We start from the raw sequence: 21549 nt of genomic DNA on the forward strand, positions 1-21549 counted from the left end.
CCTCCCAGACAGACAGACACAGGCAGACAGCATTTCAGAGAAAGGAGGTTTATTGGGCTTCATTGAGGGTGCAGATGTCTCCTCATGGGGTGTCTAGTCAAGCAATGACTGGCTCTTAAGAGCCTTTCGCTTCCTTCTAGAGCCCCTTAGTCCCTCAGACCCACTTTATTTCTCTCTTGCTAGGTCATCCTTGTGCTGATGCCCTCTCTTCATCTATTGGGCATATTTATCTCTCTCTTCTTGATATCCCTCTATTATTCCCTTCTCTCCATCCTCCATAAATAAATAATTTAATTTTTCCCTTCATAAATAATCCCCCCTCCCTGCCTCCAGCCATCCACCCAAACTCCCCCACGTGTCCTTTCCCCCTCCATGTCTAGGACTAGGCCCCCCTAGACTGGTAGGACAGGTGAAGAGTTCTGGGTGGGAATTCTAGGCAGGCTTAAAATCCTCAGCCGAGCATCTGGGGTGGTTCAGGGAAGTGTGGTCCCCTGGGGTGCCTAGAATTCCTTCTTTGGAAGCTCCAGGTGATGTGAGTGGGGAAGGTTTGAGACTGTTGGAATGGTCAAAGGAGAGATGTGGTGACCCTGAAATGGTCAGAATGGAGGCAAAATGGGGAGAAGGACTTGAAACTAATTTTTTTCTTTCTGGATTTTTCTACAGAGCAAAGGCCCCAAAGAAGACACTACTGGGACTAAGGAGTAGGTGAGGGATGCCATCTGTGTGAGTGGATAGCTGGTCTCCCTGGGTGAGCAGGAACACAGCCCCCTGGTACACTGAGCGCACCCAAGGTCCCTGTGGCCCTGGGCACACGGACTTCTGAGCGCTGAGGAGAGGCACGTGGAAGGGGTACTGGGAAGAGAAGAGCTGGACCTCGTGAGCCAGGTAGAGAGGGGTTGGGGTGGCCTTAGGGAAGCAGCCTTCCCCAGAGAAGACCACCTGGGAGTAGACGAAGTAGAGGCCACTGGTGGGGACCAGGAGGGAATTGTTGCTCAAAGAGAAGCCATGGCGGAGGAAGGCACGATCTGTGTTTGCTCTCCAGCGCAAGGAGTTCTGGGTGCTGGGGTCTCCTAGGAAGAGCCATAGGGGATGGAGGGTCAAGGACCTGGGGTTCAGAGGTCTCAATCCCTAAGGAAGCAGGTGCTGGACTGAGTTCCTGGGGGATGGTCAGGAGGACGGATGGGAGTGGCAAGCCTTTGATTTGGGGGTGGGGGAAGTTGAGGGAGTGGTGGAGTGGATGCTTGGGTCCCTGAAGTGGGGGTAGGAGGAAAGCTGGGGGCTACATGTCTGGGAGGTCAGGTGGATGTTTACCAACAAGGTGAGCAGCAGGTTTGAGAGTGTCTTGGGTGAAGTGCTTCTGGGGGTGCTGATGGGCAGTCCGGGCAGCTGAGGGTGACAGGCCAACACCAGGGAGCCCCTAAGGGAGAACAGAATTGAAGGAGGCTCTAGGGTTGGCCCAAGGTTTGGCTGGGCCACCCCCAAGCCCCCAGTCTCCTGCTGCCTCACCTGGGCCTCAGGCGGCAGGGCCAGCAGCAACCCCAGAAGGAGGAGGAGGGGGGCGCCGCACACCCTCAGGAGGTAGAGACGTCCAGATGGTGTCATGGGGAGAACCTGCAGGGAGAGAGAGTGTGAGCGGGGCGGGGCACTGCGGAAGACAGGCCTCCTGCCCACGGAGACAGCCACCACGAGACACAGGGCGACAGACAGAGAAGGGGACAAGATGCAGTCAGGGAAACCCTAAGGTGAGCAGGGGAAGACAGAAAGAGAAACAGAGATGGGAAGGGAACAGAGAGAGACTGAGGCAGAAACAGAAAATGTGTTACAGAGACAGAGGGAAGGAGACTGACAGATGGAGAGTCAGAGAGAGGGGAACAAACCAAAACCAAACCCACCGAGGCCCAGGCCCAGGCAGGAGTGCAGGAGGGGCCGGGGTGCAGGCTGAGGGGCCGAATGCCTGCCCAGGGAAGGAGTCCGCCGCCTGGGCAGCCCAAGGAGATGGGGCCGGAGAGTCTCACCTGCTGTGCAGGGCCCCTGGGCCAGGACGCCTGGGTCCCTTTATAGAGGAAGCGGCAGTGGCAGCGTGGCAGGCGGCGGGCGGGTTCTAGGCCGGGGCTGGGGCCCGGGGAAGCCCCCAGGGCTTAGAAGATGCTGCTGTTTCAGTCGAAGGCAGGAAAGGCTGAGGCCTAGGAGAGAACCGCAGGCTGGGGGCTCAGATGACTGAGTTCTGGGAAAGGGAGTGGGGTCAGGGGAACCGTGGGCTGGGAGGGCCAGGGAGCGGGGTCAGGCTTAGGAGTTCCAGGGAAGGGACAGTAAATTCAGAGGAGGAGAAGGGGGAGCAGCTGGGGTGTGGGCTGGAGGCCTGGTTCCCTGAAGAGCGATTATATATAACACCTCTGCACCCTTGGCTGATTACAAGCTTCTCTCTGTGCCCATTTCCTCCTCTTGTACCCCCGTCCTTGTCCCAAATGGCTCAAATCACACTTGTCCCAGTATGTGTACTTTGCAGGTCATCTGGCTGGTTTCCTATCAAGAAGTTCCATTATATCCCCCTGTGCCTGGGACATCCTGGTTTATGCCTGTTGTCCTCGTGAAAATATTCGTGGAGCCCCTTTCACTCTCAAAAGTGTCCTGGTTTGGAAGATAAATGTCACAGTCCCATACCCAGGGATGAGGCCATGCACTCGTGTATGATAAGGTGTCATCTCACTCCTGAGGATACCCTCTACCTCTTCCTGACCTTAGAGGCCCCCACAGATCGGATTTATATAACTCCAAACTCACACCATGATCCAGGAATGGGGGAGACAACTTCCAGAGTTCTCTATAGGGGAAGCTTCGGAATTCCACATAGGAGGATCTTAAGAGTGGTGACCTAGGGTGGGGTGTGAAAGCTAAGGGACTTGTCTTGAAGCCACATTTGCAGAGCCAATACATTTTTTTTTATTGAGGTAACATTGGTTTATAACATTATATAAATTTCAGGTGTATGTCATTATATTTCAACTTCTGCATAGACTGCATCATGTTCACCACCAAAAGTCTAGTTGCCATGAGCCAATACACTTTTAAAATCATGAAGGATTTCCCCCTTTTATTGATATAGAACTTAGGTGCAGTGAGGTGTGCACACGTCCGAAGTGACAGCCTGATGAACTTTTCCATCTGTGTATGGTCATGAAGCTACCACCTAGTTCAACATATTTTCAGGTCCCCAGAAGGTTCTCTTGCGGCCCCTCTGAGCTGATACCCTCCAAAGATAACCAACCACTTTCTGACCTCTATCACCAAAGACTAATTCTTCCTGCTTTTGAACTTCATATAAATCACACGGAATTGACTCATTTGTGCTTGGCTTCTTTCACTCAGCATTATGTTTGTGAGATTCATCTATGTGATTGCATGTATCTGTACCGTTTTTTTTTGAATTGCGATGTAATATTCTATGAATATATTCTAATTTATCCATTCTTCTGTTGATGTGCATTTGGTTTGTTTCCAGTTTTTGGCTAATATGACAAACGTGGATATGAACATTCTTGAACATGAGGCAGTTTTCACTCAGCTTGTAAGATGCAGGTTTAAAAGAGAAAGGTTTCTAAAGATAATTTTATTCATATTTCATAAGATTGAGAAAATAACAATTGGCCACCTCAAATATCATTCTTACTCTTACTGATGTCGTTACGCTTTCATTCGGAGAGTTTGGGAGGGGTTGTGCTGAGGACAGTGGTCATGGAGGCTAAAGTCCTCCACGTTGCACTGGGCACATTGCTGCTCTCCTCTGGCACAAAGTTGCCAAGGGGTCTTGGTGTCCTTAGCACAGAAGTAACATTCAGGGTGTGTATAAGCTATTTCTCCTATTTTCCTCTCCCTACTTGAGGCCCTGCAACTTTGCCTTTCATGCCTCATTAGTCTTATCTAGCTCTCATTCCATCTCTTTAGCTTTCTCTCTATTCCACAAGCATTTACTGAGCACCTTGTACAAGGATACAGATGCAAAAGACAGTCTGCTGACCTCCAGGAGCTCAAAGACCAGTGTGGGAGAAAGTTATTAGATACTTACAGTAAAGTGTGATAAGTTCCATGACAGTGGGCTCATGGCAGCCCATAGAAAAGCCATCGAACTTGGCCTGGGGGACAGCTGATTCAGACATTAAGTATCGACCAAAGAATGGAAGAAACACTCTGTGCAAAGACTGGAGGTGAAAGAGAGTATGAAGTCTGCGAGATGCGCAATTGGGTACAAATAGAAGGAACAGAGATGAGGCTCAGGAGGTAAGTTGAGAACACATCCTGAGGGGTTTAAAACCAAGAAAAGAAGTTTGGATTTCACTCTAACTATGATGGGGAGCCACCAAAAATCTTAAGTGAGAGAGGGACCCATGCAGATTAGTACATTAGAAAAATGAGTCTGGAAGCTACATGAAGAATGGACTCGGGTACGGGAGTTGGGGGCTGGAGGGGAAACTGGAAGTTTGAAGACCAGTTTGGAGGGTTTGGCAATAACCCAGCAAGGAGATAAGAGCCTGCATTTACATCAAGGCAGCAGCAGGAGAATGGAAAAGAGAAGACAGTGTCTAGGCCAAATCTACAGGTCTTGGAGGCTGACCAGATGTGATGGAAAAAGAGTAGTCACAGATGCTTCTTTTAAATATCTTGGTGTCTTCTTCTTCTTTTTTCTTTTTTTGAGGAAGATTGGCCCTGAGCTAACATCCGTTGTCGATCTTCCTCTTTTTGCTTGAGGAAAACTATTGCTGAGCTAACATCTGTGACAGCCTTCCTCTATTTTATGTGGGATGCTGCCACAGCATGGCTTGATGAGTAGTGCTAGGTCTGTGCCTGGGATCCAAACCTGTGAACCCTGGGCCAACGAAGCAGAGTGGGTGAACTCTATCACTACGTCACCAGGCTGGCCCCAGCTTCTTCTTATTAACTTGATTACGTCTTGTGTCAGTGTTGGTTTCTCTCTTGGTCCCTGCTCCTTTCCTTTTCTCTGTGTCCCTCTTTCTCTGGGGGTCCCTTTTTATTTCTGTTGTCTCTTCTGCCTCTCTAATGGTTAGGAGCTGATGGACTGAGAGACCTCAGTTATATTAAAACATAAAACAGTGTTGCAATTAACAGTGAGAAACAGAGAGAACGGGAGAAACTTAGGTCAGAGAGGAAGACTGGGGAATTGAGGGACAAAAAGGGGAAGGTGAGGAGTGGTGGGGAGACATGAGAGACAGAGAGGAAGGAAGGGCAAGAACTGGGCTGAGGCTTCGTGTCACGGGAGTTTGCAATGTGCTGAAGGACGTTCCTTGAGATGGGCCAATCTTGGTTTCAATCTCAGTTTCAGAGGTTGTGTGAAACTCGGTTTCTTTCTTGAGGAGACCAACAGTTGGTTTGGGGCTTTCCCTGGGTGGGAGGGGTGATGACTGGAGTCTTGTGCCCCAAACTCAGGGAAATACAGTCTCTATAGTGGTCTCTGTGGAGAAACCAATGAAATCTCTGAGGCCTCCAACTGAGGCTGAAATGACATTAGCCTCAAACTTGAACTTGCCTCAAAACCTAAATGGGATTCAATACCGACTTTGACCCTAACCCAAATTTAACCTCAACCCAAATCACAACTCAGACTCAACACTAACCTCAAATCTAAACACATCCCAATAAGTGAATCCTCAACTAAAACTTATCCTCTGAACTAACCCAATCTTGTTTCTAGAGCTAATCTTGAAATCAACTCATCCCCATTCCTAACCCTATAATTAAACCTAACTCTAAGTCCAATCTGAGCCACAAACCTAAAGTTGAGCTTTATACTGCTTTATTCCATTATTCATCCATCCCTCCATGTAATAAGTATTTACTGAATTCCCACTACGTGCTGGACGCTGTTCTATAGTGGCAATCAAGTCAGACAGGGTTCCAGGACTCGTAGGGCTTACATTCTAGTGAAGCAAGGCAAAAAAGAAACACACTGAAGAAGAAATCAGTAAGTAGTGCTATGAGGAAATAAGATAGGGCATGCGATAAGAATGGCTGAGAACTACTTTAGACATAGTGGTCAAGAAAGTCCTCCCTGAGTAAGTGGCATTTAAGCTAGACACAAATGACAAGTAAGAGCGATCGGGTGAAGGCTTGGGGGAGAAGCATTCCAGGCAAAGGGAACAGCTACTGCAAAGCCTGGAAGGTGGACACGAGCTGGAGGTGTTGAGGTACAGAAAGGAGGCCAGTGTCGCTGGAGCAGAGAGAGAAGAGTGGGAGAGAGGTGGGAGATGAAGTCAGAGAGGAGGGCAGAGGCCAGATCATGCAGGGCCATGCAAGGAGGGGTAAAGCATCTGGATTTTAATCAACCGTGGGAAACTTTGGAGGGTGTCAGTGTGTGTGTACAAGTGAGAGAAAGAGGTAGGTGTGAGGCAGAAATGATTGGATTTATGTTTTAAAAAAATCATTGTGGCTCCTGTGCTTAGACAGGACTGTAAGGGCAAGATTGGAAGCAAGGACACCAGTTAGCAGGCAGTTGCAGTAATCTTGGAGAGAAGATAGTGGCAGCCGTGAAGATGGAGAGAAGTAGATAAATTTGGGATATAATGGGATATATTTCAGGGGTAGAACTGACAGAGCTAGATGACAGATCGGATGGATGGGCAGGGGGTGGAAGATGGGGAGACTGGGAGACAAGCAGGATTCTGATGGGGTGGGAGAACCAAAAGTTCAATTTTGGATGTAAGTCTAAATCTATTGGACAGAAATCCACGTGGAAATGTCACGTGGCAAATGGATATACAAGCCTGCATTTCAGAGGCAACGTCGGAACTAGACAGACAAGAATGAGAGTCGTCAGCATGAAGAAGGCATTTAAAACCATGGAACTGGAAGAGATACCTTATCTTGCGCATCCCCCTAAGCCTCCTTCAAGGTATTTCCCTCACAATAAATGCAATGTATCTAAATTCCAGAAGCAGCAACCTCTTGCTTCCAGAAGCAAAACTCTCCAGACTTTGTCTTCTTCTCCTGAACTCTCCCTGGGACTTGATTCCCTATACCACAAAAGATGCTACTACCAGTCCATTTCACAATATTCTACGGAACTCCTCATGTATTCAAACCCTCTATTTCATTTCCGAAAGCATCTTCCTTTGGCACTTTGAAACCTAGCTTTTCCCTAATGATACTCCTTCTTCTTTGGTGAAACCTGCTCTTTCTTCCACTGCCATCACTAGGGGCAGCGGGCAGAGGAGAGGCCACTATTCTCTCTTCCCTTGGCATAACTGATAACCTCTTCCTCCTCTCTTGAGGCCCATGCCTTTTGCATTTGCCATGCTCTTCCGGTCTTCACAGCACAATCTTCTCCATCAACATCTCTACCATGCACTTAACAACTTGCATATCTACCTCAGTTTTTCTCCGTATCTCTTTTCCTACCACCATCTTTAGTAACTTCAAAACCACACGGATCAGATGAGTCTTACACCCTGGCTCCTCAGTGCTTCAACTTTCTCAACTCCAACAGCTTTATAGCTACCTTCTCTGCTCCACTTTAGCCACCCATGAGCAAGGTTTACCTCAGACCTCAGCATCACTTGGAAGGGCTACGCCTTTGAGATGAACTCTGAATTTTTCCCCTCTTCATAACCATCCACCCTTCACATCTCCCACTCTCTCCCTCCCATCAAATCAGTTCTTCATTCTCACCAGGACTTCCAACTCCTTCCTTATTTTACTTGTCTATTTGGTTTAACTTGTACTGCGTGGTCAAAACTTTCATCTACTTTCACTAGCAGTTTAGAATCTCTTATCTACCTGATGTTCTACCAAGATTTTAAAAAACTTGATTTGGGTAAACTCAATGGTCTCATTCTTGGTCTTTCTCCTGGACTGCCAAGCATCACAGGAGAGTCACGTCACCATAAGAGGCCTACTACCAACCCTGGCCATCTAACCTGGGAGAGCCCTCAGTGTTCCTTAACCCTGCTTTGGTGATTCCCTGATAGACTCCGGCAGGTGATGTTCTAAATCTCCATGTCTCTTATGCTCTCCATCCTACCTTTTTACTCTCAGTTGATGATGCTGTCAGCTATTTTATTGAGCTTAACATCATCCAAGGTGGATCTCTTTACTTCCTGCTTTTCCCTCCACTTTGTTTCATCTTTTCTTTCTTCTTGTCTCAGGAGGACTCTTTCTCCTGTCCAAGGCTGATCCTTTGGACTCTGTATCCCACTTCCGGTCTTTACTATATTCTTTCTCCCTTTTTTATATTTTCAGTATCTTTCTTTCTTCGTGAGCCTTCCCTTCATTTTACATATTCAATTTTATTTCTTGAAAATAAAAAATCCTTCCCTGGACTCTCTTTCTCCCTCAAATGCCCATTCCATCTCTCGCCTGCCTTTTCTGTGTGACGTCTTCAGACTAGCCCCCTTAATGAACCACTTTTTCGGGAACTGATAAAATTTTCCTCATCTATAAAATTCGTGGGTTGAACTAGAGCTGATTCTTAGTTATCTTCCATATTTACCAATCTATGACTTTGTACCCACCACCTCCCTTTCTTCACCTCCCACTCATTCCTCAACCCATGTAAAGTGATTCTGCTCCTCTGGTAAGTGGAAACCGTTTTCTCAAAATTTGTAATCATCTAGTTCCTGAACCCCAAGGATCTTCTCAACCCTCACCTACTAGACCTCTTTGAAGCACTAGACATGGCCGCCCAGGCTCTGCTTTGCACACCCCTCTCTTGTCCTACTTCTGACTGCCGCCCTGACCTCTCTCCTTTATTGGTTCCTCTTCCTTTGATCATCCTCAGGGCTCTGCTGGTCACCCCCTCTCTTGGTGATCCTGTCCACTCAGAGGCTCAGTCTCCACTGGGAAGGGAATGATGCCCAAATCTATCTCTCCAGCCCAGACTGCTCTCTTGAGGTCCAGACCTGCTTGCTGGAAATCTCCACCTGAGTGTTATGCTAGCCCCTCAAACTCAATGGGTCTTGGTTGAGCGCTTCATTACTCTAAGCAGGTGCACCTCCCATTATTATGTGTAGCTGTTACTTGTACATTGTTTGTCTCATTAGACTACAAGTTCTATGAGGACAGTGACTATTTCATTTATATCCACTGTCTAGCAGAATGCCCTACTCCTCAGGTGCTTACTACAAATTTATTGATTGTCTGAAATTAACTTATCTTTCCCCTCAGCCACGCATCTCCTCCTTGGTTTAGGGCATTATCGTCTTTCCTGTCCCCTCAGCTCAAAATGTGGAGTCATGTAAGACTCCTCTTCCCTCACTTCTAGCATCCAATCAGTTGCCATGTCCTAATGACTTATCCTCTTAAAGTTTATAAAATCTCTTCCCTCCTTTAATGCCGTTTGGAGTTACTGGGACCTAAGTACAAAGTGCACGAGTTTTGGAGTAAGATGAGTTTAATGCTAATTCCACTAGTTTTTAGCTGTGTGGCCCTAAGCAAGTTACAGTATGTTTATGAGCCTCAATTTTCGCATCTGTATAATGGAGATCTATCACCACCTTTTAGACAGTTGTTGGCAGGATTGCTGATGTTAGGTAAAGGGCTCAACATAGTTAACACATTGTAGGCGTTCAAAGAATGACAGTTGTTTTCTTCTTTACTCTTTGTCTGTACCCCCGCAGCACTTTCCTGTTTTCCCTCTTCTTTACTGTTGTCACAGTGCCACTGCCCACAGGATAACGTCCAAATCCTTTACCTTGGCATTCTTTGGTCCTTTCTTCAACACATGCTCCCTCACACCTGTGCTTCCTCTACCTCGGGACACTCAACTTTTCCTCAACATAGTCTGTGTTCTCTGACTTCTGGCCTCTGCTCAAGCCACTTCATTTACCTCTAGAGCCTGTCCATCTACCTCCACCCATAGAAATCATACCCATTCATCAGCACCAGCTCAAATGCTCGCTCTCTCCTCAGAGACCCCAGGTGCTTTCAGATGGAATCCACTGCCCCCTTTTCTGTATCCACTGTACCTTACTCTAATGTCTACTCAGCTTGCCTTGAATCACAGTCAGTTAGGTATGAGCCTGCTGCCCCTACCGGATTGTAAACTTGAAGCAGAGTTTGAATTTATCTTTGGTCTACTGGATGCTTAGTTGAACTGCACTGAATAGTCCCTCCCAGATCCTTTTCCTAACTTCAGTCAAGTCTGCCCTAACCTCAATCTCCCAAATGACTCCACTCTCACTAATCTCATTCCTAATCCTGTTTCTCTAACTGAACCCCAGTGCATCCTCCCTGAGAATCGATTCCTTGTTCCAGCTCTAGAGAGCAGATACGCACACTTCTACTTCCCCAGGGTTTCATGGTAGGCACTGAGTCATCCCTTGGGGATCCCAGGGCCCCCTCCCTGCCCCCACCATGCTGGACAGGATGCCTGCCGCCTAGCCCCAGGGGGTCAGAGGAAGCCAGGGCCTCTAGGGCTCAGTATTTTTATCAGCCTAGGAAACAAGAGACACGAAGCGGAAACGGTGTGGTCAGAGAAAGTGAACAGCCCTCATCTCAGGGGAACCCCCAACAGGGCTGGGGGCCAGACACCACGGGGAGGGATGTTGCAAAGAGGGAGGTCTGGGGGGCCAGGTATCAGGGCTAATTTTTCTTTGATTTTATGTAACTCTTGCAGGAGGGAAATGATGTGCTTAAAAACCAGAGAACATTCTTTTGGATGGAAGAGCAAATTTGGACACCGAAGCTTTCTGTTGCTTACCTCTCAACCCCCAGCTTAAGGATCCTAACCCCAGCTCCCCCCAACTCCATCCTGGGCTCTTTGCATGCCACTTCCGAAATCTCCGGCCTGTGAGAGGAACCGGACGCCTGGGTTGCTCACAGCTCACAGTCTCTTCTCTGAATCACAGCAGCTTCCTCTCACAGGATCTTTCTCACCAGCCCTTCCTCCTCCTGCCCCCTGAACATCTGCCTGGCCCCTCAGAGGCCTTGGGCCTCTTGGCTCTCTGTCTTCTCTGAGGGTCTCATGCCTAGCCCATGTTCCCAAGCTTCCAGAGGCTTCTCCTTCCTGTCCTCTACTGCCCTCCGCTTCCACTCCTGGGACTCTCTTGTGTAGACTGAGGTTCCAAACCTGAGAAATAAGTTTCTGATCATAAGACTCTCTGATGTAGACATGTGCAGATGGTGCCCACGGCAGACATGTCTGCACTCTCCTCTCGGTCCTGCTCTTTCTTTTCACTGAGTTCCCTGTTGTGTCTTGGGGAACGGCAGTGGGGTTTGGTACTGTCTACAACTTCCTATTCCAGTTCCGTGGAGCTGGAGTGGGAACTGAGTATAAACAGCGGGAGGGATAGTGCCCCCCTTGTTCCTCCATGGGAATCCCAGACCCCCTCTCTCCATCCCTTGGGACCTTTTCCTCAACCTTGGGAAAAGGAGATGTTTATCTGGAAGGCCAAGCCTGGGCTGCCCAGAGATGAAGCCCAGGTTTGGGATGGGGCAGAAGCTGGCTGGAGGGAGCCAAGGATTGGGGTTCTGGAAAGCAGAGATAGGACTGAGAAGCTAGAGAAGAGAGAGCCTTGGGTGTGGATCCCTTGTTACCCAAGAACAGACAACCCAGGTTACATAATTTGGCTCTTTCCGCCTCCTTCCCTTGCTCCTAATTTTAGCAATTGAAATTCCACTCCCCCACAGGGCTCTTCCTCCACCCATTGTGCTATCCCACCCTCCCACAATCTCCTCAGGGTCCCCCAACTCCAGCTGCCCCCAACTCGGACCATTCAGTGACTCAGCAAAGGGAAAGCCCTGTGTTGGGGGAAGGGGGTGTTAAGTGGGGAGGAGGATGTGGTTCTGGCTGGGGAGCTGGGGAGGGGAGGGAAACTGGTTTTGTTCCCTTTTTTGCCTCTGTTCACATCTATTTCTCCAGCCGCTGACTACAGAGCGGAGAGAAGCCCAGTGCAGGGAGTGGAGTGAGACTGGAGGGCAAACGGGGCCTTCTGAGGGTCAACCTTGCGGTGGACAAATGGGGCTTCTTGTCTCCAGCTAAGGGCACATGTTAGTGTATACATGCATGTCACAGGTGTGTAGGAGCTGTGGGTTTTGGCAGGCGGAGCGGGAAAGGAGATGTCATGGGTGATGAAAACCACAGCAATGGAAAAACGCAGAGGAGACACTGGGAGTGAGATGTGGAACCAGGTCTTATTAGGAAATGGCAGAGTCAAGGAGCGGTGGTGGTGGCCCATATCCCCCCCACCCCCGCTCATTACAAGTTTCACTCCCACCCTATATCCTCTGCCGAGCAGCATCTGCCTCTTCCTCATCATCCCCATCCCTGACATACCCTTCCTACTGCCCTGCCCCAAGGCAGCATTCCCTGCAGTTCTCGCTCTTTCCCTGGGGTCACTTGAGGGCCTCCGCGTGGCGATTCAGGGCCTGAGAAAGGGCTGTCACAGCTCCCATCACACGGCCCAGCTCCCAGGTCTCAATCTGGCTTCGGAATCGCTGCAAGAAGCGGTCAGGGTGCCAGCGGATCTGCTGGACCCTCAAGTACCTCCTCAGAGCCCCTTGCTCCTCCAAAGGGGGGCCCCTGGCCACGAGGGCTGCAGCCATGGCCTCTGGGTCCCCTCCCCCAGGACAGGGCCAGGGCACATCACCAAAGCGCCAGAGGCTGCCCCTCCCTGCTCCTCTGGGGTGCTCTGCCCTGGGCCCGGCCCTGGCTAGCTCTGGCCCTTGGTCCCCACGAGCCTCCTGCGCCCTCCTGGCTCGGCTCTCACGCAGTTCTTCGTCCTTGGCCCGGGCTCGCTCTCGGAAGAGCCGCTGCTCCTCCTCCTGCTGCCGCCAGCTGTGACTGGAGCCCTCAGCCCGTGGGGGTCTGCAGGCTCCCTCTGCCTCTCGCTGCTGCTGGCGCTTCTGGGCATGTTCTCGGGCCAGGCGATCTGACCAGGCTGAGAAGGACTCGGGTTCCTGGGTCTCATGGGAAGCATCATCTGTTGGGAAGGCAGGATAGGGGTGGTCGGGGAGAGGCCATGAAAAGGTGATGGGCAAGAGAGACAGGCAGTATAGAGGAAGGGGCAGAGGAGGCCAGCGGGAGCGTTTGGGTGATGGGTGTGGGTGGCCGACAGGGAAGAAGGGCAGCTGTGGATGAGAATGGATTCCTCACCTTCGAATCTCCCAATGACTTCTTGCCACTCGTCCTCCAGCTCTCCCTGCAGCTTCTGCCTCCATTCCTGCTCCTTGGAGGCCTCGTCTTCTTCCTCCTCTTCAGCAGAATCCCAGGGGGGTCCCCAGCCCAGAATTTGCCCAGGGGTCTCTCCATCCTTATTCTTTATTCCCATGGCAGAGGGACAGCGACTCAGCAGTGGCAGGAAGAAGTCCGTGTAGGCTGTTGGTGGGAGAGCAGTGAGCAGAAGTTAGCTGGGACTCCCACTCCTTGGCAGGGCTGCCATCTTGAATCCTGCTGGTCCCTCACTCCCTTGGTCTTAGAGCAATGGCAAGAGTTGCCCACATGGATGCCTCCTGGGTATTAGGAAATCACCGTCACTGACAAATATTTACTGATAGTTTACTACATATATGATAAGTGTGGTAGTTGAAAATATTCTGACCTGTGTCCCCACAAACTATTTTAGTGTCCTGGGAGTTCTACGGTGTCAAATGACATTTTCCAGGCTGCCTCCAGCCACCTAGGGCAATGTCAAAAACCTCTAACTATGTATTCCATTTTTGGCTTGAAAATATTGTCACTTTTTATCTCTCACTGTGTTTCTTACCCAAATCTATATTTAGACTGGTAAAATATCTAAACATTCTCCTCTGTACCATTATATACATACAAATACATGATAGTTATCTTTTTATATGACATTTCAATAAATTATATGACTTTTCAATAACTGAGTAAAATAAATGTTTTCAGGGGAATTTCTCTCAGCCAGCCTTACCCAGAGCATACTGGGAGGGGCATGGGGAGGTAGAAGGTCCAGACCAGCAATGAGTTTGAGCCACAGAAATGTTCCCAGCAGCAGAGCAAGCTCTTTCCAAATGACTGCTGAGCTAGGGCAGGGGAAAGGGGCTGGGATAGAGGGTCCCACTCAGGGGCTGGCTGACCGGAGGCTGGTGAAAAACAGGACAGGGACTGACGTTCCTGAGCTCCCCTCCTCCTGAACCCTGACTTCACTACATCTGCTCCAGTGTCTGCCAGGTGCCATGCTGCTCACTTCACTGTCAACCTAGCACTCTACTCCTGGCCAGGTCCACCCACCACGGCCACCAACCACCTCTTTCACTCTGGACAGATGAAGGTGAGTGAGGCACCTCCCTTCCTGTGGACCTACTTTCTCTCCCTAGGGCAGGAGGAAATGGGCCGGAAATGGCAGTCCTTAAATCTTTATTTTGTGACGCTGGAAAGTACTGGTGACCTGGCAAAAGGGTGGGTCAGGGGAAGGTTGTCCTGTCACTGCCAGGAAGGCAGGAAGAGAAAATGGGCCCAGCCTTGGCTGGCCAAGGCCCACTGCCCCCCACCCATCATCTCCTGGCACACGTGAGTGCCACCTAACCCAAACCACATCAGGACGAGGGGAGGGGGCACTTCTCTACAGAAGTGAGGTGACCTGTCACAAGCCCTCCCAACTTGGCCCACCCAGCAACTTCCTGGTCCTGTCTTTCAACTGCATATTCCCCACCAGGATTCACGGCAGGTGTGAGGGTGGGTGGGTTCTCAGGTTTGCATGGGAGGTTTTTATTTTCACAGGTTTTAAGGAGTGAGGCCTCCAGTTATAAAACATGATAAGTAAAACATGGTACAGAATATTAAATAGCCACTAAAAATGATGTCTATGTGTGGAAAAAGCTGACTACAAAACTGTTCATAAGATCCGATCACAACTGTGTAAAAAAAGAGACCAAATCCTATGGTTGAAAAAAATAGACTGGAAGGAAATATGTAAAAATTCTAGTCTCTGGGTGGTAGGAATATGGGTGGCTTTCCCCAATCTTATTTGGTTGATATTTTAATGTGGAAGGGATATAACTAATATGAAATTTTATTTTTAAAGACTGAAGAATAAATTTAATCATTGTTAACAGCTTGCTGTGGCCCCTTCCATTCCTGTCTTAGTGTATACAAACGCACACATATGACAAAGTTTTTTCCAGAGATACGTGATCGTACTATGAATTATTTGGCAACTTACTTTTTTCACTTAATTTTTCCACAGGAGTATACACAGTCTATCTCATTTTCTTTTTTATGACTCGGTAGTCTTCTACTGTGTGTATGAAACAAACAACTCTCCCCACCCCCAACTGACAGACTGTTTCCAAAAGTGATCAGTCTCATACAGATGCCTTTGCGGACTCCTTACAGTATTTCTGTGGGGTAGATTCTCAGAAATGGAATTTCTGAGTCAAAGAACATGTGCAATTTTGCCAAACTACTCTCAAGTTTGTGCCAATGTACACGCCTACAAAAAATATATGAGCGCCCGCATTGTCCCTTACCAAAATTGAGTATCAACAACCCTTTTCATTTGTCTATATGACAGATGAAAAAAATGACTTCATTAATGAAATTTTGTTCTTTTTTTCATATGCTTTTTGGTTCTTTGTGTTTCTTCTGTGAATAATTTGTTCATATTCTTTGTCTACTTTTCTCCTGGAAATTATGTATGTAGCTATGAGAGTTCTTTATGTAGTGTAGATATCAACCCTTTGTGTCTGTTACATCTATTGTAAATATTTTCTCCCATCTTTTAAAAACTTTTATGTAGTTTAATCTGTATCAATATTTTCTTTTATAGCTTTTGACTTTCATTATTTCATTCTTAAGCAGGCTTTTTCCATTCCAAGAGATTATAAAAATGTTCCCTTGTGTTTTTTTCTACTATATTTATTTTTATTTTCAGAAATATAAAGAATTCAAAAAAGTACAAAGTATAGTACAATAAGCATTCCTGGTCCTACCATGGGGTATGTTAATATATTTTCGTTTTAGCAACACCATTTTATATTAAGGAAATAAAATCATCATAGACAAAGCTAAAGTTTTCTTTGATACTTCCTTCCAAGTTTTATTCCCCCAGGGAAACCCGGCCCATGAATTTGGTATTTGCCTTTCCTGCCACATATAGGTGTTTAACCTGCTGTAGTTTACTTTTGAGTTGGGTGAGAGGCAAGACAATTTTCCCCCACAAGAGCCAAATGTTCGACTTGTTTATTAAACAGTTCACCCCACCACCCCCAGAGATTTGAAATGCCAATTTCATCATCAGTTAAGCAGTATAGATCAACTTCTCCCAATGTTCTTTCATTAATATGTTGTACTTCTATACTGGGAAAAATAAATATGAAACAAATTTTGTGGGATAAAAATGTCCTTTGTCTCAGTGATGGAAGTAGTGCTCTTCCCCTCCCCATAACGAGATATGATTTCTATCTTAAAGGGATGTTCATACCGAATGGTACAACACACTTTTTAAAAACGCCAATATCAGAAGCTTATATTGAGTGATGATTGACTAAGGCTCAGAGGAAGAAAAGGTCACAGTGAGTGGGGAGGTTGGAGAGGGCTTCAAGGATGAGGTGGCATTTACGCTGGGCTGGAAAGGGAGGATAACTTAGCAAAGTGGAAATAAGGGGGACGGGAAAGGTGACAGGCAAGAGACAGGCAGGCAAGGTGGTGAACAACATGCTTGAGGTCACTGAAGACAGAACCATGTAGCTGGAGTCGCGGGTTTGTGGGTGTGCTGTGGGAGGTAAGGCTGGAAAGGCAAATGGAACATAAACTGATGGCTCAGCCATTTGTAAAATGGGGCCACAGCCTACTTCTGTGCAGATCAAAGCGGGTAATGGATGGTAAATGTCTGGTACTGTGCTGGCACAGAGAAGAAGTGCAGTGAATATTACATTAAAAAAAATAGCAGGTGGGTCCAGCCTGGTGGTGCAGCAGTTAAGTTTGCATGTTCCGCTTTGGTGGGCTGGGGTTCGCCAGTTCGGATGCTGGGTGCAGACCTACACACCAGTTGTCAAGCCATGTTGTGGTGGGTGTCTCACATATAAAGTAGAGGAAGATGAGCATGGATGTTAGCTCAGAGCCAGTCTTCCTCAGGAAAAAGAGGAGGATTGGCGGCAGATGTTAGCTCAGGGCTAATCTTCCTCAAAAAAAAAAAAAAAAAAAAAAAAAACCAACAAAAAAAGCCAGGCTGGATTTGGACTTTATTCTTCTTGCAAAGATTGTGAGAACATGACCCCTGTTTCTCAATGTTCACTAATGCTTGCTGTATGGAGAGAATGGTTAATGTCTGGCTAAGGTGTGTATATCCAGGGGTCTCTGACAGCTAAGGTCACTTCTCTGTGAGGTGTTGGGTCTCAAAAAGAAGTTACCGAAAGCCCCAAAGGTAGAGGCGAGTCACTGGCATCTCGGGGGTGTATCACCCAGTCCAGCTGATCCAGCACAAACTGACACATCCCTTGGACCTAACATGGGAACTGAGGAGACTCCTCTCCAGGGGATTCTGGGTCATTTCATAGATTCAAAGAAAATAGTTGCATTTTAAGGCATAGTGGTCTCTAAAGTAGCTGGAAGCTGCATGAGATGTGCCTTTCTACCAAGGAGTTGGAAGGCCACCTGGTGGCAGGGCTGCAGGGGAGCAGGTGGAAGTAAGTTCTGATAGGACAACAGGGTTTGGAAGCCACCTGAGTGCAGGTTTCTCTTTGGAGGACAATGACCTATCAGCTGTGAGATTCCAGAAAGTTCCTGAACCTTCTGGGCCCTGCTTTCCTCATCCCTAAATGGGACAACAATATTAATCTCACATGTTCCTTAGAATTCAATACTATGAAGGAAGCACCTATTATACTATGAAAAACGTTTTTATTACTCAAAAAACCTTAATTGAATAACATAAGAATAAAAATAATAATACTTATCATCCAGTGAGTGACAAAACTGCACCAAGTGCCTCATTTACTCGTCACAACCTCCATTTTAGAGAGGCAAATGAGGTTCACGGAGGTTAAGCTGCACGTCCTTGTCACACAGCCTTAAGTGGTAGGGCCGGAACCTGAGGTCTGCCTCAGGGTGCTCTGCTTGCACGTCAGCTGTCAGCTGTCAAGTTAGATGCCCGCACTTTGAAAGCCTCCTTTCTGTGTTTTTAAGTTAAAAAAGAAATCTGCATATGCCAGCCTATCCCACTTACGTTAAGGGAATTTTCTAAAAAGGGGAATTTTTTGCTCTATGGGGGAAATTTTTTGGGAGAGAGATAGTAACAGCAGCAATCAAAATGAGTTCAGGTTGTTCATCCCAACCTACAGGTTTTCCTCTAACGTTCCGACTCTAGAAGGGGAAAGAGGGTTTCACCATTCCCTTTCCTAAGAGGGGCTACATCCCTACAGAGCTGCCTGCACTGCCACTACCCTATCGGCAGGTCCACATCCAAACCCTCAGTGTCAAAGGTTTTTCAGAGCTCAGATATTTTTGGGATTTGAAGAGCTGATCTGCAAGTACATATGCTGTGTATCAGGCAGCCCAGGAGCGCCTGGGCAGCCCCCGTATCCAAACACATTAATGTTCCTGCAGTGAAATATACGAACATTGACAGCAGCAGGATAAAAGCAAATCATAGCCTCACTTTAGTTCAGGTTAGGTTCTGTCACTGAGTGAAGTTGGTTGCAGACGGATGAAAAATGTTTGGTTCTTGGAGAGTTGTGGGCAAGAGAGGATGGATCTGTTGATAACAACAGGAACAACAGTGCCCAGCATCTACTGAGTGCTTATCATGTGTCAGGTCCTCTAATTATGTACTGTGTCAGTGATTCTCAAAACAGGTCACAGCATGGGGTCTTTGAACACAGGCCCTGTCACTGTGTAACTCTATAATACATCACACTGGATAATGCAGTCATTAAGACCATGGATGGTCTAGCTAGGGTGCCTGGGTTACAACCCCTGCTCTACCACTTAATAGCTGTGTGACTTTGGCAAATTACTTAACTTCTCTGTGCTGTTTCATCTGAGAAATAGGGGATAATATTAGTACTTCACAGGGTTGTTGTAAGGATTAAATGAATTGCTTTGTGAGGACTACCTGGCATATAGCAAGGGTTGTTATTTAGCTTTGCAAACAGTCAAACTAAGCCTCAGAGAAGTTTAGAAACCTGCCCTAGAATACATAGCTACTAAATGTGGAGCTGAGATTCGAGCCCAGGCAATCTAACTCCAGAACCCACCCTCTAGCCTACTTTTTATGCTACAAGCAAACAACTAGTCAAGAGACAAATAGCTACTAATCTAGAAAGATGTGAAATCTGTAGACCAGTTGCTGTTTTGGGAATCTTGGCTTCTCTGGACAACGGTAGCTCAGTAACATAAAGGCATAAATGATGGCTACATGCCAACTTGGTTAACTACCTCCCTAGGTCCCACTGACCAAATAGCTATCTTATTTTTCAACTGTTGGCCTTCATCTCAGACCTGCTCAGTCGCCCATGACCTTATTCCCCACCAGGCTGACTCACCATCAGGGCCCTGGCGGGCAGCAGCGTGCAGCGCCGTGTCCCCGTGGCGGTCCTGGTGGGCAGGGTCAGCCCCGAGCCGAAGAAGCAGGCACAGGGCAGGGGCATCGTGGCGGGCACAGGCCCGGTGCAGCGGTGGGGGCTGCCCAGCATCTATATCAAGGCCTGGGTGTCTCTGGAGGAGGGCCTGGGCTCGGACCAGCCGACCTGCAGACAAGTAGCGACGGAAGCGACGCTCTCGGCGTTGGCGGCGGGAAGTGGAGGCCATGGAACTCTTGGGCTGAAGAAGGAAAAAAAGGCAGCAGTCAGGAGCCCAGCCTTGGCTGTCCCTCCCCCTCCACTCCTGACATTCCCTCTGTTCCTCCCTTTGGCTCCCCGTTTCTTCTTGCATCTTCATCAAGAGATGAGGCCTGTCCTAACCCTCATCCCTTACCAGATGATGGATTTGAAAAGAATTTTGAAGGCGGTTGGGGTCACATATTTAATTTTTTAATGAAAATCTGAGGAAAGGATAAATAATTGCTTTGGGGCTCATTAGCCCAGGTAGATTTTTAATCAAAGACTTTGAGAAAGACGAATAGGGACTGATGGGGGAAATTTTTATCAGCAGAAATTTGAATTAAAAAAAAAGTCACAGATAACTGCAAATAATGATCTAGAAATTGAATATAATGTACCCGGCAGACAGATGTAGAGGCTTCTCCCTCTGGGACCTGGGGGGAGGGGTTACTCATCAGACTTGCCCCCCGCCCCCCTAAGTACCCCCAGAGCTGTAGGCCCGAGGCCTGTGTTTAAGACGCTCGGAGGAAGGGAGGTGGGAAGGGCGGAGACACTCTAGGCTGCCGGAAATACCGCAGGCGGAGACGCAGGTAAAGGGCGGAAATGAACTGTGGGGTTCGTTACCGGATGTGTTTTCTCCCCGAATGGGCGGGAGGGTGGCGGTGATCCCTCAGTCTGGCCTCCGGAGGGAAACTAAACTTGAGATAAAGGGTCCGCCTGAAATCGGAAGACTGGACGCTAGGCGAGGAAAAGGAGCAGAGGCAAGGGCGGGGAGAAAGGAGGGCGATTTGGAGATTTGTCCCCGCCTCCTGCGACTGGGAGGGGAGAGGCGATGATTCAGTGACAGAGGAAAGATGAGAAAGAGAAAGCAGGGGCGATAAAGACAGGATAAAAATCATAATGAAAATGGAAAACAAAAACAACCACAGTGAGGCCAAAAACAAGGACAGATCCAAACAGGGAAAAACACAGACGTGAAAAGACATGAGTCCGTCCGGGCCGGTGGCGCAGCGGTTAAGTTCGAGCATTCCGCTTCGGTGGCCCCGGGTTCCCCGGTTTGGATCCCGGGTGCGGAGATGGCACCGTTTGGCAAGCCATGATGTAGTAGGCGTCCCACATGTAAAGTAGAGGAAGATGGGCACGGATGTTAGCTCAGGGCCAGTCTTCCTCAGCAAAAAGAGGAGGTTTGGCAGCAGATGTTAGCTCAGGGCTAGTCTTCCTCAAAAAAAAAAAAAAAAAGACATAAGAAAACAACGTAGGACAAGGCAAGAGAGATGGATGCAGAACTTGGACTTGGGAAAGGTGTAGACAAAGGAGATGGAAACAGGAGGGAGAGAGAAAAATAGGAGAAGAGAAGTTGGAAGAATTCAGAGAAGCCCAGCATACTCTTCTCCCAACACCCAACACGTTCTCTTCCTCACCTTCTCACCCCATTCTCAACCCCTCTGTGCCTCCTTCTCTCCCAAATACTCCTCCCTCTCTGCTCCTGCCCCCCATTCATAGACGTCCGACTGGGAAAGCCCTGCACCTGCTGTGATGTTAGCGGCCAGCTTTAGACCTTGGTCTCTGCTGCTCCCAGATGGTCCTTCTGGGTACTGCCAGAGTGAGAGATGGGAGAGGAGGACCAGCCATCAATGGGAGGATCAGTTTGGGGGAGACACCTTGTGCGGGAGGCTGAGCAAAAAGGGGCGCACTAAGACCCAGGGGTAGTGGAGGACTGCAGCAAGAGCTGGAGGAGGAGGAGAAGTAGGCTTTGGGGGTTGCGGGGAGCCATCTGCTACCTTGGTAGCATCCGAAATAGCAGCGGCCATAACGACAGAA

General features: G+C 48.2%; 2 protein-coding genes across 3 annotated transcripts; both read right to left on the reverse strand.

Moving 5' to 3' along the window:
* Window positions 1–32: 32 nt before the first annotated feature.
* Window positions 33–2174, reverse strand: LTA (lymphotoxin alpha). Its single transcript, XM_046641472.1, has 4 exons — window positions 2016–2174; window positions 1507–1611; window positions 1312–1417; window positions 33–1070 (listed from the first exon to the last, which is right to left on the reverse strand). The coding sequence occupies exons 2-4, from the start codon at window positions 1600–1602 to the stop codon at window positions 658–660; spliced, it is 615 nt and encodes a 204-aa protein (XP_046497428.1). The 5' UTR covers window positions 1603–1611; window positions 2016–2174; the 3' UTR covers window positions 33–657.
* Window positions 2118–20298, reverse strand: NFKBIL1 (NFKB inhibitor like 1). 2 transcript variants are annotated; one of them, XR_006885477.1, is made up of 5 exons: window positions 20127–20298; window positions 19453–19729; window positions 13100–13321; window positions 12281–12926; window positions 2118–2183 (listed from the first exon to the last, which is right to left on the reverse strand). XR_006885477.1 is itself a non-coding variant. In XM_046641471.1 (4 exons), exons 1-4 carry the CDS (start codon window positions 20181–20183, stop codon window positions 12340–12342), a joined length of 1143 nt encoding a protein of 380 aa, XP_046497427.1. In that variant the 5' UTR covers window positions 20184–20298; the 3' UTR covers window positions 12120–12339. The 2 variants fall into 2 exon arrangements, 1 of the variants encoding a protein (XP_046497427.1); XM_046641471.1 differs by lacking the exon at window positions 2118–2183 and having other exon boundaries at window positions 12120–12926.
* Between the last annotated feature and the right edge of the window lie 1251 nt (window positions 20299–21549).

The sequence above is a fragment of the Equus quagga genome, chromosome 15 (assembly GCF_021613505.1).
Source record: "Equus quagga isolate Etosha38 chromosome 15, UCLA_HA_Equagga_1.0, whole genome shotgun sequence".
Classification (NCBI taxonomy): Eukaryota; Metazoa; Chordata; class Mammalia; order Perissodactyla; family Equidae; genus Equus; species Equus quagga.